The 15,683-nt window shown below is 35.9% G+C and overlaps 2 protein-coding genes across 4 annotated transcripts; one reads left to right on the forward strand and one right to left on the reverse strand.

The window, feature by feature from the left end:
* Positions 1–2,171: 2,171 nt before the first annotated feature.
* LOC105134467 (B-box zinc finger protein 20-like) lies at positions 2,172–3,573 on the forward strand. Its single transcript, XM_011038883.1, has 2 exons — positions 2,172–2,685; positions 2,774–3,573. The coding sequence occupies exons 1-2, from the start codon at positions 2,494–2,496 to the stop codon at positions 3,224–3,226; spliced, it is 645 nt and encodes a 214-aa protein (XP_011037185.1). The 5' UTR covers positions 2,172–2,493; the 3' UTR covers positions 3,227–3,573.
* Positions 3,574–4,720: 1,147 nt separating this feature from the next.
* On the reverse strand, positions 4,721–14,654 carry LOC105134466 (kinesin-related protein 11-like). Of its 3 annotated transcripts, XM_011038881.1 has the most exons (25): positions 13,977–14,654; positions 13,779–13,876; positions 13,604–13,693; positions 13,444–13,496; positions 12,596–12,661; positions 12,293–12,346; positions 12,107–12,166; positions 11,901–11,979; positions 11,743–11,810; positions 11,409–11,465; positions 11,212–11,316; positions 10,716–10,820; positions 10,300–10,407; positions 10,070–10,201; positions 9,785–9,964; positions 9,094–9,309; positions 8,568–8,705; positions 7,955–8,074; positions 7,784–7,834; positions 7,320–7,367; positions 6,972–7,118; positions 5,960–6,706; positions 5,613–5,742; positions 5,420–5,530; positions 4,721–5,007 (listed from the first exon to the last, which is right to left on the reverse strand). In XM_011038881.1, exons 1-24 carry the CDS (start codon positions 14,312–14,314, stop codon positions 5,448–5,450), a joined length of 3,273 nt encoding a protein of 1,090 aa, XP_011037183.1. In that variant the 5' UTR covers positions 14,315–14,654; the 3' UTR covers positions 4,721–5,007; positions 5,420–5,447. The 3 variants fall into 3 exon arrangements, with proteins under 3 accessions (XP_011037183.1, XP_011037182.1, XP_011037184.1); XM_011038880.1 differs by having other exon boundaries at positions 7,784–8,074; XM_011038882.1 differs by lacking the exons at positions 13,604–13,693; positions 13,779–13,876; positions 13,977–14,654 and having other exon boundaries at positions 7,784–8,074; positions 12,293–12,374.
* Positions 14,655–15,683: the final 1,029 nt, after the last annotated feature.

The raw sequence follows: 15,683 nt of genomic DNA on the forward strand, positions 1-15,683 counted from the left end.
AAATAACCGATGCAAGCAATGACCCTACACTCTGTAAAGAGTATCTTCAAAGGCAAATGCTAAATGCTAAATGGTTAATTATATCTGGCTTGAGAAGTTAGGGCACGATAAAGTCAAAATTAAATGTTCAAGCAACCTTTCCTCCAAATATCTGGCTTCTGATATTCAATCGTTTGCTTTTCCCTTGGCATCAACCCCAGTCAACATTCGAGCTTTGGACAATATTGATGGAAAAAATCTTAATTATTGTACATTATGGATCTTCACTTGTAATTAAGGTCACAAATATGGTTGCTAGTAAGATCAGAAAATACATGAATCTCAGCTTCATGGCACATCAATCATCAGTGGAGGGTCATCAAAAAAGGAGAGAGAGAACGGAGGTTGGCTTTTTTTCTTATCTTAGCGAGATCCGATGTTCTGAGATAACTGGGAAGAAATCTATACACCGTGTCGGAGGGGAGGGGAAATCAACAAAGAAAAAACAAAACCACAAACACAAACACATCTTGGAAATCAACGTATGTTCGGTCTGGATACTGTTAGCTACACAGGTATCCATCATCATCTGATGTTACTTCTCCAGGTTCTAGCTTCTGTTTTTTTTTTTTTTTTAATATAAAAAGCATTTGAGAAAAGCCATTTTACCTGATGATTTAGCAATTTCATTGGAGTTGCTGAAGAGAGAGAGAAGGAGCTAGAGTGACAATTATTTCATTTTAGGTTTTTTTTTTTTTTTACAACTAATAATAAATCACGAAATACTGCAAAAATAACCAAGGGCTTAAGTGAAACGTACGCACGTATGAGAACAAGCTTATCCATGATAAGCACAACTTAATATTGATCGATAGGGCAACTCAGATAGATAATTTGTTATGTCGCATGGTAATCGTTGACTTTTGCCGGGAACGCCGTAGGTCAATGAGTGGCACCAATTGTTTTGGAACTCGTAAGATGGTTCTCCTTCTTACAAATAATGTTGTTTAAGAATCACTAAGGTACACGATACCACCCCTTTCGCCTGCCTTCAAGTATGGGTGGGTGTAAATGTGCTCAATTTCACCAAGGATCGAGAAGGCTTTGCTCTCAAAAATATCTTGAGGAGGATTCATCTGCCTTCCTTCATCCTTGAGAGGAGGTTTTCAAAATTATGACCATTCTTCATTTATACGGGCCTGCGCATTTTTTATTATTATTTTAATAACCCATTTGTTTTTTATTTTAAAAGTGTTTTTTTTTAAAAAATATTTTTTTATATTTGCAAATTATTTTAAGATGTGGTTATTAAAAATAAATTTTATAATATAAAAAAATATTATTCTAATATATTTTAAAAAAATTACTTTGAAAAACAATCTTAGAATTGTGTCAAAAGATATGCTGCTACTTTTAGCTTATGCTTCGGAGACAATTTGACAATAGAATAACAACATGGATTATTAATTTAGTCGGAAATGTCCTTTTAGATTGGTTTTCAAGTATTAAATATGATTTTTTATGATGATTTTAAATAAATCTTCCACACCTGCATCTAATTTAATAAAAAAAATTGAAATTTAAATGATAACATGTTAAGTAAAATCGCCTATACAACGGGTCAAACCTGATTCAATATATCTCATAATTCTTGTCGAATTGGTTCCTTCCATGTAAAGAAAGATTGGTTCAAAGTGTTTTTGCGTTTACAAGATCTTGAAACCTATCTTGATACAACCACCAACCCTTTGGATATCTTCCATGCTCCCATGGCGTTGCCACCATAATGCTGGTGGTGTGGGTATTTGACGATGACACTTGTGCCATGGATGGCACCGTCGGGGAGCTCAGAAATGAAGAGATAAAAATTACACGCTTGCTGGTTGTGTGGTTATTTCTTCACATGTAACCACTAATTACAACGGGTTCAGCTTAATCAACACAAACTGATTTTTTCATTCACAAAAAAGGCAGGATTCTAATCAAGGCTGTCTAAATATTCTAATCAAAGGCAGGATTCTGAATCAACTAAAATATTGATAATGCAAGTCAAGCAACCAGCGCTGGTCTCCCATGAGCTAGCACTGGTCCACCACCCACAGGAGTAAATTTATATATTTACTGCCGATTCAATATGAATAGAGGAGCCTGGATCAATAAATAGAAGGTGAATGAAAATCGGTAGCCATTCCTCCAACTTCAGACAGCACTGATAATGAGAGTGAAAGCTCTAGGTAACTGTGCAATAACTTTATAGCCCAGAAGCCAACTTGCGCTCATCTTCTTTACTATATAGAAAGAGAAATTCTAAGGAAAACTCATCTCTAAAAAAGCCAGATATACATTCAAGACCCCTTAGCTTAGCTGTTCATCCATTTCCACTCCCCTATTGCCCATACTCCCACAACAGCTTTGTCAGTGTCCTTTTATTCACTCTTAAAGGTCAATTTCAAAAGACCACAATTTATCTTTACATTAAACTCCAACCAAGAATATTAGAGGGGGTATACTAGGATGATAATGAAGATCCGGTGTGATGTGTGTGACAATGTAGAGGCGACAGTTTTCTGTTGCGCGGATGAAGCTGCTCTTTGCGATGGATGTGATCACAGAGTTCACCATGCAAACAAGTTGGCAAGCAAACACTCGAGGTTCTCTTTAGTCCATCCTTCTTTCAAAGAATCCCCTCTCTGTGATATCTGTCAGGTACTACCAGTTAGATCCTTCACTTGCTTTTCACTTACTATGATTGTTGAGGTTATGAAATATAGTCTTTGTGGTTATTTTTCTTCAGGAGAGGAGAGCCCTTCTGTTTTGTCAAGAGGATAGGGCAATTCTATGCAGAGAATGTGACCTTCCAATCCACAAAGCTAATGAACATGCTCAGAAACACAACAGGTTTCTTCTCACAGGTGTAAGGCTCTCTGCTTCTTCTTCTCTGAACACAGCATCATCGACCTCCACTAATAACTTTGACGCAAACATTAACACTACTAGCAATAGAAACCATCAGCCATCCCTAAAGAATTCCAACGAAATCCTCAGCTCTCCTTCAGTTGAGACAGCATCAGCAACAACGGCATATAATTTCGATGAAAATCATGTTAGTGACAATGGTTCAATTTCAACAAGTAGCATATCTGAGTATTTAGAGACAGTACCAGGCTGGCGCATCGATGATTTTCTTGATCCTTCATTTGCTAGCAATAATGGTTGCAATAAGGTTTGGAGTGCACCCTATTTCTAGAGAGAGAGACCTGTTTTTTTAGGGTGTTGTATTTTTTTAAGACTCATCTACACCCTTTTCCCTAACGTAACCCAATTTGATGCAGACTTGTGACCTTTTTTAATTTTTCCATTGCTGGATCAAGATCTTGAAAGCAACAGGAGTTCTTTTTCGACAGAAGATTTAGGCTTCTCCATCCCTCAAGTTACACCCCACTTCCCTCAACTTCATCGTTATATTCCCCTACCTGGTTTACCCAGTGGATTTAATCAGTCAAAAGAAGCAAGCAAATGAAGGTTCGCTGGGAATGGAGCGAGGATGGTTTTACAGTTCCTCAGATCAGCCCCCGATCTATCAAGAAATCCAGGCATTTTAGTAGAAGAAATGCTTCACGTTTGTTTATTCAGTTTTTCAACTGTAAGACATCATCTCCCTTTTGTTGTTGTCCCTATACAGTGTTTTTTCAATGGTCGCCCACTTCTTTTCAGTGTTTGATTTTTAGTTTTTCTAAGATTTTGCGATATAATAATAAAATCTTCAGACATAAATCCAGTGCAGTTCCTTAATTTTCTGTGATAGAATAATAATGAAGTTATGTAATTTTTGTGTTTTTTATTAGGATGTTCTGTTATGTGACAGTAATTATTTTTTAAATAATAATAAAGTTATATAATTTTTGTATTTTGTATTAGGATGTTCAAGGATGCCATAATAATTGTATTTTAAAATATTTTTTTGGTAGAAAATATTTAAAATAATATTTTTAAATTTTTAATATTTATTTTTAATATCAATACATTAAAAATACATAAAAAATAATTTTAAATAAAAAAACAAAACATTATTTAAATATGTTTTCAAACCGTTTTTATTAAAGTATTTAAAAATATGATAACTGTTATTATTTTCATCCATTTTAAAAAAAATTAAAAAATAATTTCAAATAAAAAATTTACAAATTTTGTCGTATCCTACGCAGTACAAACAGCAGCCAAATCAATTAAAAGCGCGTGCAGGACGGTCTAATTCTTGTTCTCTGTAGCCAGCCAAAGAGGCTGAACACCTATCTAACAACCCCAACCTTCAAAAATTTTCTGACATGAATTCAGTGAGATACAGATTTACTCAAGGCTACAAATATCATGTAATCCAAGCATACAGAATTAGGTTTTTAAATCCATTAATTGAGTGGGAATTAAAAATGCAGTGGCATGAATTAAAATATGATATAAGCCCAACACAACGACAGTGAAACTTGAAAATCTCATTGAAACAAGGACTGCAAAGCGCAAACCATTATAGTCATCTTTTCTTCCCCGATTAACGCCAATGGTAACGCTCGAGTGTTCTCAGGAAAATTTTCATGAAAGCTAATCGCAAGCATAGTATGAACAAGTTCTGAATGAATGAATTCAGCAGTGAGTGTTAAATCGCTCGGTTCATTAGTTAGCACCTAGAATATCAAGATTCTCTCGGAAACAAAAATGGAGAACGAAGATACAGCAGGAGCCAGCGTTGCTCAGATACACAGGGAAGGACACTTTCTCATGGAAGCATACATTGTTTCTATACAGCGTTATAAACCACAACATTCTGCTGCATGTTCAAAAATAACGCAACATCTAGAATGTACTGATTCTTTGTTTACCTTTGATCAAGTCTTATTTTACAGCCCCAAAGAAGGGGTGAGATTCAGAAACAATATATTGATATACCTTTTTGACAATTACATACAGTAAACTAATGAAAGAATTGTACCACCGTTCCACCGATGTAGTGAACAGGTAAACATCCACAGAGCCCTGCAATCGGGGGAAAGGAGAAAAACAGGGAGCGTGTCAATTTATCTCCTTATTTTCACATGAATTACACTAGCAGGAGTCTGCTTTCCAGATAGCTAGAGAGATTTCCGTTGCATGAGCGAGACTCATGTAAGTCCAAGGACACAGGATCAGCAGATCCATTCCATGGGGGACCAATAGCCTCTGCATTTAGGCTAATGATAGCTGGCCTCGTCATAAATGCTCTGAACAAGCAGTAAATGCAACCTGTATTTTATTTCGATGGTCCTCAATTTTCCTACGTACATGTACATGTTCCACGTCTACTTGTCCCGTAATAGGGCAAGGTGTTAAGGAACCTAAATTTGTCCTATAGTCTTAAATTATCAGCAAATTAGAAGGGAAAAAAAAGAGCAGAACTAGTATACGTGACCTTCATTTGGAGGGTGCAAGCTGCAATGTCAAGTAAATGCAAAAAGCCTATCTGCAATCTTTGTGCGACAAATTGGACACTCAGAACATGCAAGCGAACAAGATTTACACACTGCAAAAATAAACCAGCAGCAGTCAGATGATGGGCAGAAAGGTTAGAAACAATTCAAATGTAGGCAACTTCACTGACTTACAGCAAAAATGTCGACAGGGGAGAAGAATTGCTGCTGTTGGTGATTCAAAACATACTTTGCACACATGAGAATTAGCATCTCCATTTCCCAGTTGTTTGAGCTCCTTCTCCTTCATCTCTTGTATCCGTGCCTGCATGCAGAAAAATGCAATCTAGATTCAGGAACAAACATGACATTTATATCCCAGAAGTAGAAGGTAAAAACATGCCTCAAACAGATGTTTATCAAATGACCCCAAAAGTTAAACTTTAGAAGGGAGTGAAGAATTATTACAGCAGATGGATACAACAAACAAAGCAAAACAACAAAAGGACAGAAAAGAAGAGGATCAAACAATTCAGGTTTACCTTCAACCGAATAACTAGGGGCTCTTCCTTGGGAGTTTCTTCATCAACTTGTAATGCATCTAAATCTTCTCTCTCTTTCAGGATGCTATTACGATCAACTTCAACACCATTTGTTTTGGGATCACTAGTGTGATCTATACCATCACTATGCCTTTCATCAGCATTCATCCCAGAGATAGCACTATCCTCTCTCTTTAACTTCGCAACAAGCACCCACATGTTTGCCAAGTCATTTTCCAGAGCCTCCTCCCTTTTTTTCGCCTCTTCACACTTTTTCCTGTATTCATCTTCAATGAATTCCTTTTCAGCCAAGGCTGCCTCTAGTGCTGCTTCGCGTTGCTTTCTTGCCTGCAGTTCCCTTTTCAAATCATCTGGATCAAGATTCCATGACTCAAAGTCATCAGAATGCATTCCTGAAAAATCATTTCCTCTGCCAGAGAACCGCCCCTTCCTCCCATGTCTTATGCCATCATTAAACTTGCGGTTAACTCCATTAACTGATTGCATGCCAGCACCTCTAGAATGCGCAGATTCTCGAGCAGCCAGCAATTCTTTTTCCAATTTTGCATTCTGTAATGAGAGCTTTGTCACTTCACCAGCTAAATTTTTCAGCTCAACTGCAGCAGCAGAGGCCAGTTCCTTTGCATAAGAAGCTTCTTCGGATAATTTCTGATTTTGCACCCGCAATCCACTATTCTCCTCTGAAATCTGAACCCGTCCAATCTTTAGCTTTTCATTCTCAATCTCCTGCTCAGATAAAAACAAAAGCATGTTCCTTAGCTGTAAGTAAAAACTTGGAATTACATTGTTAGAAGTTAGAACTACCAGCTGGTATCAACTTTTTGCATGAGTTTTTGACACTATAGAACAGTGATAATCCCATTTCCATATGAGATGTTTGAACCAAAACCCCTAGTTCAACTAGAAACAAAAACAATGACCACAACCAAAGTAGAGTTATTTTCACTTAGCCCATCCAAGATTTATTAAGTTGTAGTATATTGGTGATCACCTGGGACTGAACTTTCTTTTTCAATTCATCCACATATTCTTCTGACATGTTGTGTTCAGAGTTTATTGATGCTTTATCACCAGAGAGTGAAGCCAACCGATGCTCTAGGAGAGTCAACTTTTCTTGCATTTCTTTGTTCTCGGAACACTGCCAATAATCACCACATGCAGAAATAACAGCTTAAAACAAAGTAAATCAGGAGGCAAACAAAAAGTACTAGCATTCCAAGCTGATGAAAAGGTTAACACATCAAGGAGATGCTGAACATCAATTACAGTGGCAGGATGAAAGAAAATGAAAAGAACAAAAAAATAAGAGGAAAAATGAGATGGGGGGTGGCAGTCAAACCTTATTCTGAAGCTGTTCTTGGAGAATACGGTTGTCAGCTGATTTTATCTGCAAACAAATCAAAATCATTTCATTGGAAGGAAAATTACAATCTATGCAAGTTGGAGCACCATCCCAACTAGAGATAATTGAAACTAATATACAACTGGAGACATACTTTGTGAATTGGTTCCTCGGGATATTTACTAGTTTAAGACAAAGGCAGATGGGAGTTTCATTATAAAAGGATTCCTCTTTCTACCAAAAAAAAAAATACACTGCAGATTGTGATGTTGAGAGATTCTCAGAATGATATTTATGGATCTGAACTTTTCTGAATGGCATACTTGCCAAGGAGCCAATTATTGTTTACCTAAGGATACATAAGTGCCTGCCTCCATTTGGTTTTAACGTGACACTAGAATGATAGGTGAATACACAAGCCTTGATAAATTTTCAACAGTATTGTGATATGAAGTGCTCACCTCCAGCTCAAAAGCCTTTTCATTACATTGGGTCATCAATCTCATTACTGTCTGTTCCAGCACAATTGCAATCAAAATAGTTGAGCTATTATTATCTAAAAAAAAGATAAAATGAAAGAATACACGAGAGAAGAAGAAGAAAAAGGGAAAAGTAGAAGAAAGCGAAACAACCTGCTGCATATCAACCATTGAGGCATTAGCAATTGAAGCCTCACCACTCTCAATAATGCGCTGTTCTAAAACTCTCATTTGCCTCTTCTTTTCCTGGATCTCTCGCTCCAAGTTCTGGATCTATGGTTGAAAAACAGAGCTTTAGGCAAAAATATGAACACTCACATAGCTCTATTCAGGTAAATATAACTGCCATATTGGACATGTTGGATTATAAAAATTAAGGCAATCCACAATGGAAAACTTCTGTTTTCTGATCTTTTAATTGATATAACAATCAATTATTGGCAGTGAAAAAACAGAAAGGAAGCAGGGGGGGAGGGTGTTTTTCCCAGCTACTGCCTTCTATACCATGCAAAAGAAGAACATGAATCATTTAGTATGTGATAAGCATCAAACACATCCTTTGGAGTCGAATAAAATTTAAAATCACAGCAGCTACATAATCTCGAATTGGCTCCAGCACCACTGAGTGATGAGGGGTCTACAACAATGCTAACTTGCAATCTATTTGATATGTTGAATAGAGTATCATCATAGCCTTGCATCTCTTTTTGAAGTTAATTTTTAAACACAAGCAACCATAAAGTTTTGCAAGAGAAGAGAAGCATACTTGAGTTTTTGAGCTATCAGGATCATTTACAGAATGCTCCACCAGGCGCTTCAGGGTACTAGTGCTGAATGCAATCTCTCCAGCAAGCATCTTAACCTGCTCCACAAGAAGGTCCATCTGGTCTTGGGTCATCCCGCCCTAGAAATAACACATTTCTGTCAACTTAACAATTCTTTAGAAAACCTGTAACTGATAAAAATATGAAAATTTTGGTCTGGTCACCCAAAGGAAGGATTGCCACCAGGACATAATAAGGCATAAAAATGTTAGATTGACATGGCATTTGTGGTATGAATGTGCTAATCAGCAAAAGGGAGACTTGGGTTTTTCCGATTCAATAATAAAAGGAGATGGAAGCAAAAAACATAGAGAAAATCTGACAAATCTGACAAATCCAAGAACATGAGGGTCCAATATGAGAAAGAGAGGGTGAGAGGAGTGAGTTTTGGATTCTTTCTGAAGGGAAAATTTACTTGGTATTATATCCTAGGGGTGAGCACCGGAGAGAAATATTAGCATAACTTACTGGTGCCAGTTTTGAAGTACCCATAACTTCATATGATTGAGTCGATTCAGTAACAGTACTGCTAGCTGGTGAGAGTTCTTCATTCCACATACTGGAAGATCTTCTATGTTTAAATTCGTAAGTTAGATCCGATGCTATCAAAGAAGAAGAAGATGGAGAGTCCTTTTGATTCTCATTTTCTGCAAGTAAAGCACCTTCTCGCAAAACATCCAATTTCTGACCAAAAAAATACTTAAAAATCACACTTCAATTGTCCAAATGGAAAAATAAGAAAAAGAATGCAGCCCAAAAGGAAATTTAGTAAAACTAAACAAAGGGTGTATCTTATAGAAAGAAACCATTGCAAAGCCAAAAAAAACTACAAGACAGATCAGTAGTGGGGCATTAGAATAATAAGGGGGAGCCTTTTTGGAGAAGTCAAGCATTTAGAAAATACAAAAGTACAGAATGACAATAAAAGGTATTAAGAAAACACGGAATCACTTTACAAATTTTAAAACTAAACATTACCCAAAGATTGTCCAGATTCACATTATAACTATTACATTCCACTAATACAACCATAGCTCAAACCCCAACAGATGTCATTCATATTTAAATATTCAAATTCCAGGACCAGTTTGGAATTAGGTAATAACAAAAGTTAGCAGACCATGCTTTTGTGTGCAAAACAGATGGGAAAAGAACTCACATCATCCTCCCCAACAGAATGAATCGGCTGGTGACCTGGAACATCAGTCAATCCAGGAATCGTATTCTTTGTAGAGACAAGTATGAGTTTAGTTAGCCTCTGAATCCTACTCATTAGAGCAGCCTTGGCTTCTTCTTCTTCCTCAAGCCTTGATTGCATCTTCACCTGACCTTCCTCCAACTATTCAATGGAAAACAAAGAATGGTTTGTCAGTGGCAATAAAACCATAAAATGAAAACAGCACAACAATATTCAAAAGAAGAAAACAAGAAAAAATTTCAAAACCTTTTGCCTTAAGCTCATAATCTCCTCATGGCTAACACCAGCAAGCATCCCCTGTCTTAATTGATCAAGTTCCTGCTTGAGGCTTGAGATTTCTTTCTGATATTTCTTGATCAAAGACTTCTCATCAATAATCTGGAAGTTAAATCATTTCAAAATTAGGTTAAGTCACCTTTTAGATTAAATTATATTGTTGTTGATGAATAATATCATAAGCTAAGTTCATATTGCACCTTATTGCGTGAAGCATATATTTCAACCCGCTTTGCCCTGCTAGCAAACTTCAATGTATTATGAGTTTCTTCCATGTTACTTGATGCAGGAGTGACGGTACAAATAAGCTGTGCATTGGTTTAGGCAAGAAAGAATATATATATATATGTGAGGCAATGGAATTTGGCGAGGAGTAATTGAATATGTATAGTCAGTCACTTGTAAAACCTTTACTCCATAATCAAAAAGAAAGAAAGGGAATGAGAATGTGAAAATTAAACGTTTCTAGAAGATTATACACAATTCAATGCGCAACAGCACAATGGATCATTCAATGATCTTGTATGTTCAGTGAATTACATGATCTTCAACGACAAAGTAGAATTTTGTATACTTGTTGACCACAAATAGCATGCTTTTTATATCTCAAACTCACCGAAACATGCCCATGCCCGCTCAACGAAGACTGCAAAAGGCGTGTAAGTTTGGAATCTCTATATGGAACATGAGATGCCCTTCCTTCGCTCAGCTTTCCAATCACCTTTAAAAAGGAACCATGTAGTCAACTACAGACATTGAAATGATATGGCCATGTACATCTAAACATTCAGAAGCTTAAAAGTCTCAACATCCTCTTAATGAAGAAAGTCAGTAGTTGCACTTTAAGTGTCAACAGACTCAGCACGCACACAGAGGAGCATTGTGAGTTCATTCATTGACTCATGTTTGAGATAAGCTTGATGTCCCAAAAACACTTTCTACCATCCTCGAGGTGGTCTCATAAATCATCAGATAATCAACCACATTTTATGCAATTATTGCATGTATCTGAAGGCTTTGACTTGTTTATTCTGCAAGCAGTTTCTGGTAGACAAATACAAATAAAATGAAAAACATGGTAGATGATTGCATATAAAATTACAGGTACATACAGTTCCAAGAGTTAGAAGGCTTTTGTTTATGTAAGATCCTTCCTTTCTCCTTATTCCAGTTGTTTCAGTTTTGGAACTCTCAGATCCAGCTAGATCAATCAAATTCTACGAAGAGACATAAAAGAGAAGAATATGAGCCATGCAGCTAAGAAGAATCAATGTTTTTTTCCTGATAGTATCAATTCAATGCAACATACAAGTTGAGAGAAAATCACTCCGTCGTATTCATCTCCATGGGCACTACTTTCTATCATCTGCAAATGCATAGGCATACTAGTGAATTAGAAAAAAAAATGAAATATAAAAAAAAAATCTTCTGTGAAAGGCACAGCATCAGAGTAACTAAGGTCGAAATGACAAGAATAAAAAATGACAAGAATGTGAAGTAGATGATGCACCTATTGAGGTGGTGAAGGCTAAGATATGACTACTTCCGACCAATAGTTTGATATATATATACTCCATAAAAATGTATAAAAAATGCTAACTATTATCAGAATGCTCAATTTCATCAGCTTATGGACTATTTACCAGAGTGAATATGGTGTGACTTCGGCTGCTGAACAGATTAAAATTATTTGAACCAACATGGCGATGCTCTGCAATACCAAATACCAATCAAAAACTTAGGAGTATGCTTGCTTGCAACACACAGGAAAATATCAAATAGGTATGCATATACAGGGTACCTTCTCCAGCAGCAATGAAAGAAAGTGCATGCCCAGGAGATAAAACCACTTCTTCCTTTATACCCTCAACATAGGTGCCCTGGAAAACTTAGTACAAGTATTTGTAAACTAATATATTAGATCCATTAAATAATAATTTTTTTCATGGTAAGAAAGTTAACACTACAAAGCTTTTTAAGCAAATCCATAAAAGCTAAGCACAACACCTGTGCATCTTCCCTGACACGTAAATTTTGACCTGTTGGATCAAGCAAGTCATTTATCACCTGATATCAGAAGCATAAGTCAAAGCATAAATCAGACAACTTTCACTAAGATGGCAATGATAGTTTCAACTTGTTGTGGGTACACTCAAGTGCTGTTTCTCAAATTTATAGTATAGTGACTCTAACCTCATTGTAAATTTCAAGATAGGACACGCGTAGTAGGAACTCTCTTCCTGGAGTCTGAAGTGAGAAAGCAGTGTCATCCATACTTGATCAAGAGGTAGATAATTGAAAAGATTAAATATAGGGGAAAACAAACAAACAACATAGGTTTACAATAACACCTATCTATATTTAAGTGTAATGACAGTGTTAACCACCCACATGCATGCATACACATTCAGATGCTTGGATGATAAAAGCCAAGCAATACACAGCTAACCAGCATTGCAGAGAATATATTGAGTAGAGTATTTTTGAAACACTTACATCTTGGATGTTACTGAAAACATCCTTTATGGCAAGTGGTATAATGCCAGGAGAATTTTGGTCTCCCTGCATTTATGATTATGAGAAACAAGTCAAAAACAACAGAGCTGAAAACTTGTTAGCAATAACGAACTAAAACAAGTAAAGCTAGCCAGAAGAAAAGGAAAACATAAAGATAGAGATGTTTACACATGTGCCACATAATACATAACAAAAGAATCAACTTCAGTGATAAATTACAGTGCAGGATGAAACTGCCATGTCTCTGAAAATACTTCAGTAATGTGATCCTAATTCCTGGATATAAAAAGATGGATAAACATGTTTGAGCATCAAATGAAACAGGTTTGAGCATGAAATGAAGTCATAGATATGGCTATAAGAGAAAGAGGGAAACCATGGGAGAACCTGTGGAAGCAACAACTGAGAGTATTTGTATTTCATACAAAGGAAACTTTAAAATGACCAACACCTTTCAGTTTCCTCAGTAATACTCCTCAACAGATCATCAAATCATTGCACTCTAAGCGTTCTATATGGTTATAGCTTTTGCAAATAACAAAGTAAGATCTAGTAGAGTGAGGAGTTGCGATATACAAAAAAGGAGTCATCAATAAAATGGATCACCATAGACTTCTCATACAATAAAATGCTCTTCTGATGCAAACAAAATATCAGCAAAGCACTTTGCCTGCACTACCATAAACAATCACTATAGGGGTAATCTTGAGAATTTCAATTATTCATAACTACAATCATAATCAGCTTTTACTATCCTGGGAGATTTGGAGTAAATCTCCAAACAAAAACTGCACCAAGGTAAAGTTACAGGGAGGAACTAATCTTACATGCATAGTATGTGTCTTTCCACTACTAGTAACACCATATGCAAAAACAGTCCCTGCATTGTCAGAGAAAAACTCGAAATTAATGAACATTGATTAATCAAACACAACTACTAGAATAAACAAATGCTACTTGATTGTCAAATCTCGATCAATACCATACCATTAACACCCTCCATTGCAGCCTTGACCACAGGTTTTGCGGCAACCTCATACACCTCTTGAGAGGCTGTGTGCGGTCCAAACACCTTATCTGCCAATACAAATAAATTCGCATTTACATTTACATTTTCATTTAACTCAATTAATTAAGAAATTCAAATTCAATAATTGATTACCAAATGCATAAGCAGTAGCTGGATTATACTCGTTCCTAACAATCTTATCTCCATCCGCTGACCATGCTATTTCATCTCCTCTCTGAAACTCCCTTTCACTGCATTCAAACACATCCCAATCAGGATACTTAACCCTGGAAAATTCAAATTACAAACTCGATTCAAGATCTGATCTGGTGCCCTCAGATCTACCATTACCTCAACGGTCTAAACCGAATCGTTACCGAAATACTATCACCACCATTCCTCGGTTGATCAATCGGTTCAGCAATCAACTCCTCCGACCCGAACCCGACCGGATTCAGACTACCATCATAAGCACCGACGCCGTGTGAGAGGCCGTAGTGCATTGAATCAGACCGATCTCGACTCGGCGTCACGGATCGCGAACCGAAAAATGAAGAAGCAGAAGTCGAGCACGAACGTGGCATTAGCCTGTTATTATAAGATGTTGTTGAAGAAGCTGAAGAGTAAGGACTTGACGGTTTTCGATACGAGAAGGGAGAGCTGCTTCTCGCTCTGGAAGATGACGCCATTCCGGGAGAAAAATAAAATAAAAATGTATGTTCAGTTCAGTTGAAGTGGAGTTGGGTTGAGTCGAGTCGAGTCGAGTTGACTCGGTGAGTCGTCAAGGGGAAGCTGACTCGGTGGAGGGAGAGAGAGAGAGAGAGTAGGTAAGGTCACATGGTATCTGCTGCAAAAAAAGGGAGTAACATTGTGAGTGGTCTTTTTTTTTTTAATGGATTTGATACTTTAAGTAAGTGAAGAAGGAGGAGAGAGGAATGAAAGTAGAGAAGCAACGGAGAGAGACTGTTTCTTCAACTTGAAGACAAAGAGTTGCAGAGCGCCCGGAGGGGGGGGTGGGGCGCGCGGGTTTGGATGTTGATTTTGATTTCTATAATAGGCTCTGCTGTGAGCATGGGAGAGAGGGAGACAGATTGAGAACGATAGGTTTATGTATTTTAAATTTTTTTTTGAAATTTTCGTTGTGTTTTTTTGAGGTTTGGGTGACATTTTACGTCCTTGTAGTGTGTCTTTCTGTCATATTGGGCCTGCATTTAAATCTTCTGCAATCAGGGACTTGAAAAAAATATTCTATTTGTTTTTTTTAACAAAACAATTTTATTTTTTATCTTAAATTATTTTTTTTATTTTCAAAAAAATTTATAAATTAAAAAATATTATTTTAATACATCTCAAAATAAAAAATATTTTAAAAAAATTATAATCACAGTACAAGTTATAAATAATTCAAATATATACTCTATTAGATTTATAAAGTCGATTTAGTTGTTTAAATTATTTTATTTATTTAATTTTTTATTTTTATATAGATCCAAAATTAAAAATAAATTAAATTTACTAGTCACAAAAAAATATTTTAATTGAAGAAATATGGCTTTAAATTTGCAATTACGGATGTTTTTTCACGTGATTATTCAATTTTTTCTCACTTTTAATTTTTCAAGATTTAGCAATTCATCCAAAGAAAATTGTTATTTCCTTTTTTTGATGTAACATGTAAAAATTTATCATGACATTTCATGGTATTATTCAAATCATTGTAAGGTAGACACGTAATTCAACGTGCCATATTTTTTTTATATGAGTGGGTATTTTTAAAAACTAATAAAAATACAGGATGAAAGATAAAATTAAATACAGCTATCAAATGTTAAATCCAAAGGTACTGATAGCAAACCTACCTATAATCTTAATAATTGATTTAAACATTGTGAAATGACAAACAATTGTTGACTATTGGTTTTGTTATATCCTCGATCAATAAATTGATATGGACCTCATTATAATATTAGACCGCATCTTGTTTATATAATAATAATATAATTAGAATATTAAAAAATATAGTTTAATTGGTTAGATTTTGAGTTTGTTTCTAAAAAT

The sequence above is a fragment of the Populus euphratica genome, unplaced genomic scaffold (genome assembly GCF_000495115.2).
Source record: "Populus euphratica unplaced genomic scaffold, PopEup_1.0 scaffold104.1, whole genome shotgun sequence".
NCBI lineage: Eukaryota > Viridiplantae > Streptophyta > Magnoliopsida > Malpighiales > Salicaceae > Populus > Populus euphratica.

Coding starts and splice junctions, on each gene's coding strand:
- LOC105134466 (XM_011038880.1), bottom strand. CDS start 14,314: ATGGCGTCATCTTCCAGAGCGAGAAGCAGCTCTCCCTTCTCGTATCGA. Junction 10,408..10,715: donor GCGGGCATGGGCATGTTTCG/GTGAGTTTGAGA, acceptor ACCAATGCACAG/CTTATTTGTACCGTCACTCC. Junction 7,368..7,783: donor AAAAGGCTTTTGAGCTGGAG/GTGAGCACTTCA, acceptor ATTTGTTTGCAG/ATAAAATCAGCTGACAACCG.
- LOC105134467 (XM_011038883.1), top strand. CDS start 2,494: ATGATAATGAAGATCCGGTGTGATGTGTGTGACAATGTAGAGGCGACA. Junction 2,686..2,773: donor CTCTCTGTGATATCTGTCAG/GTACTACCAGTT, acceptor ATTTTTCTTCAG/GAGAGGAGAGCCCTTCTGTT.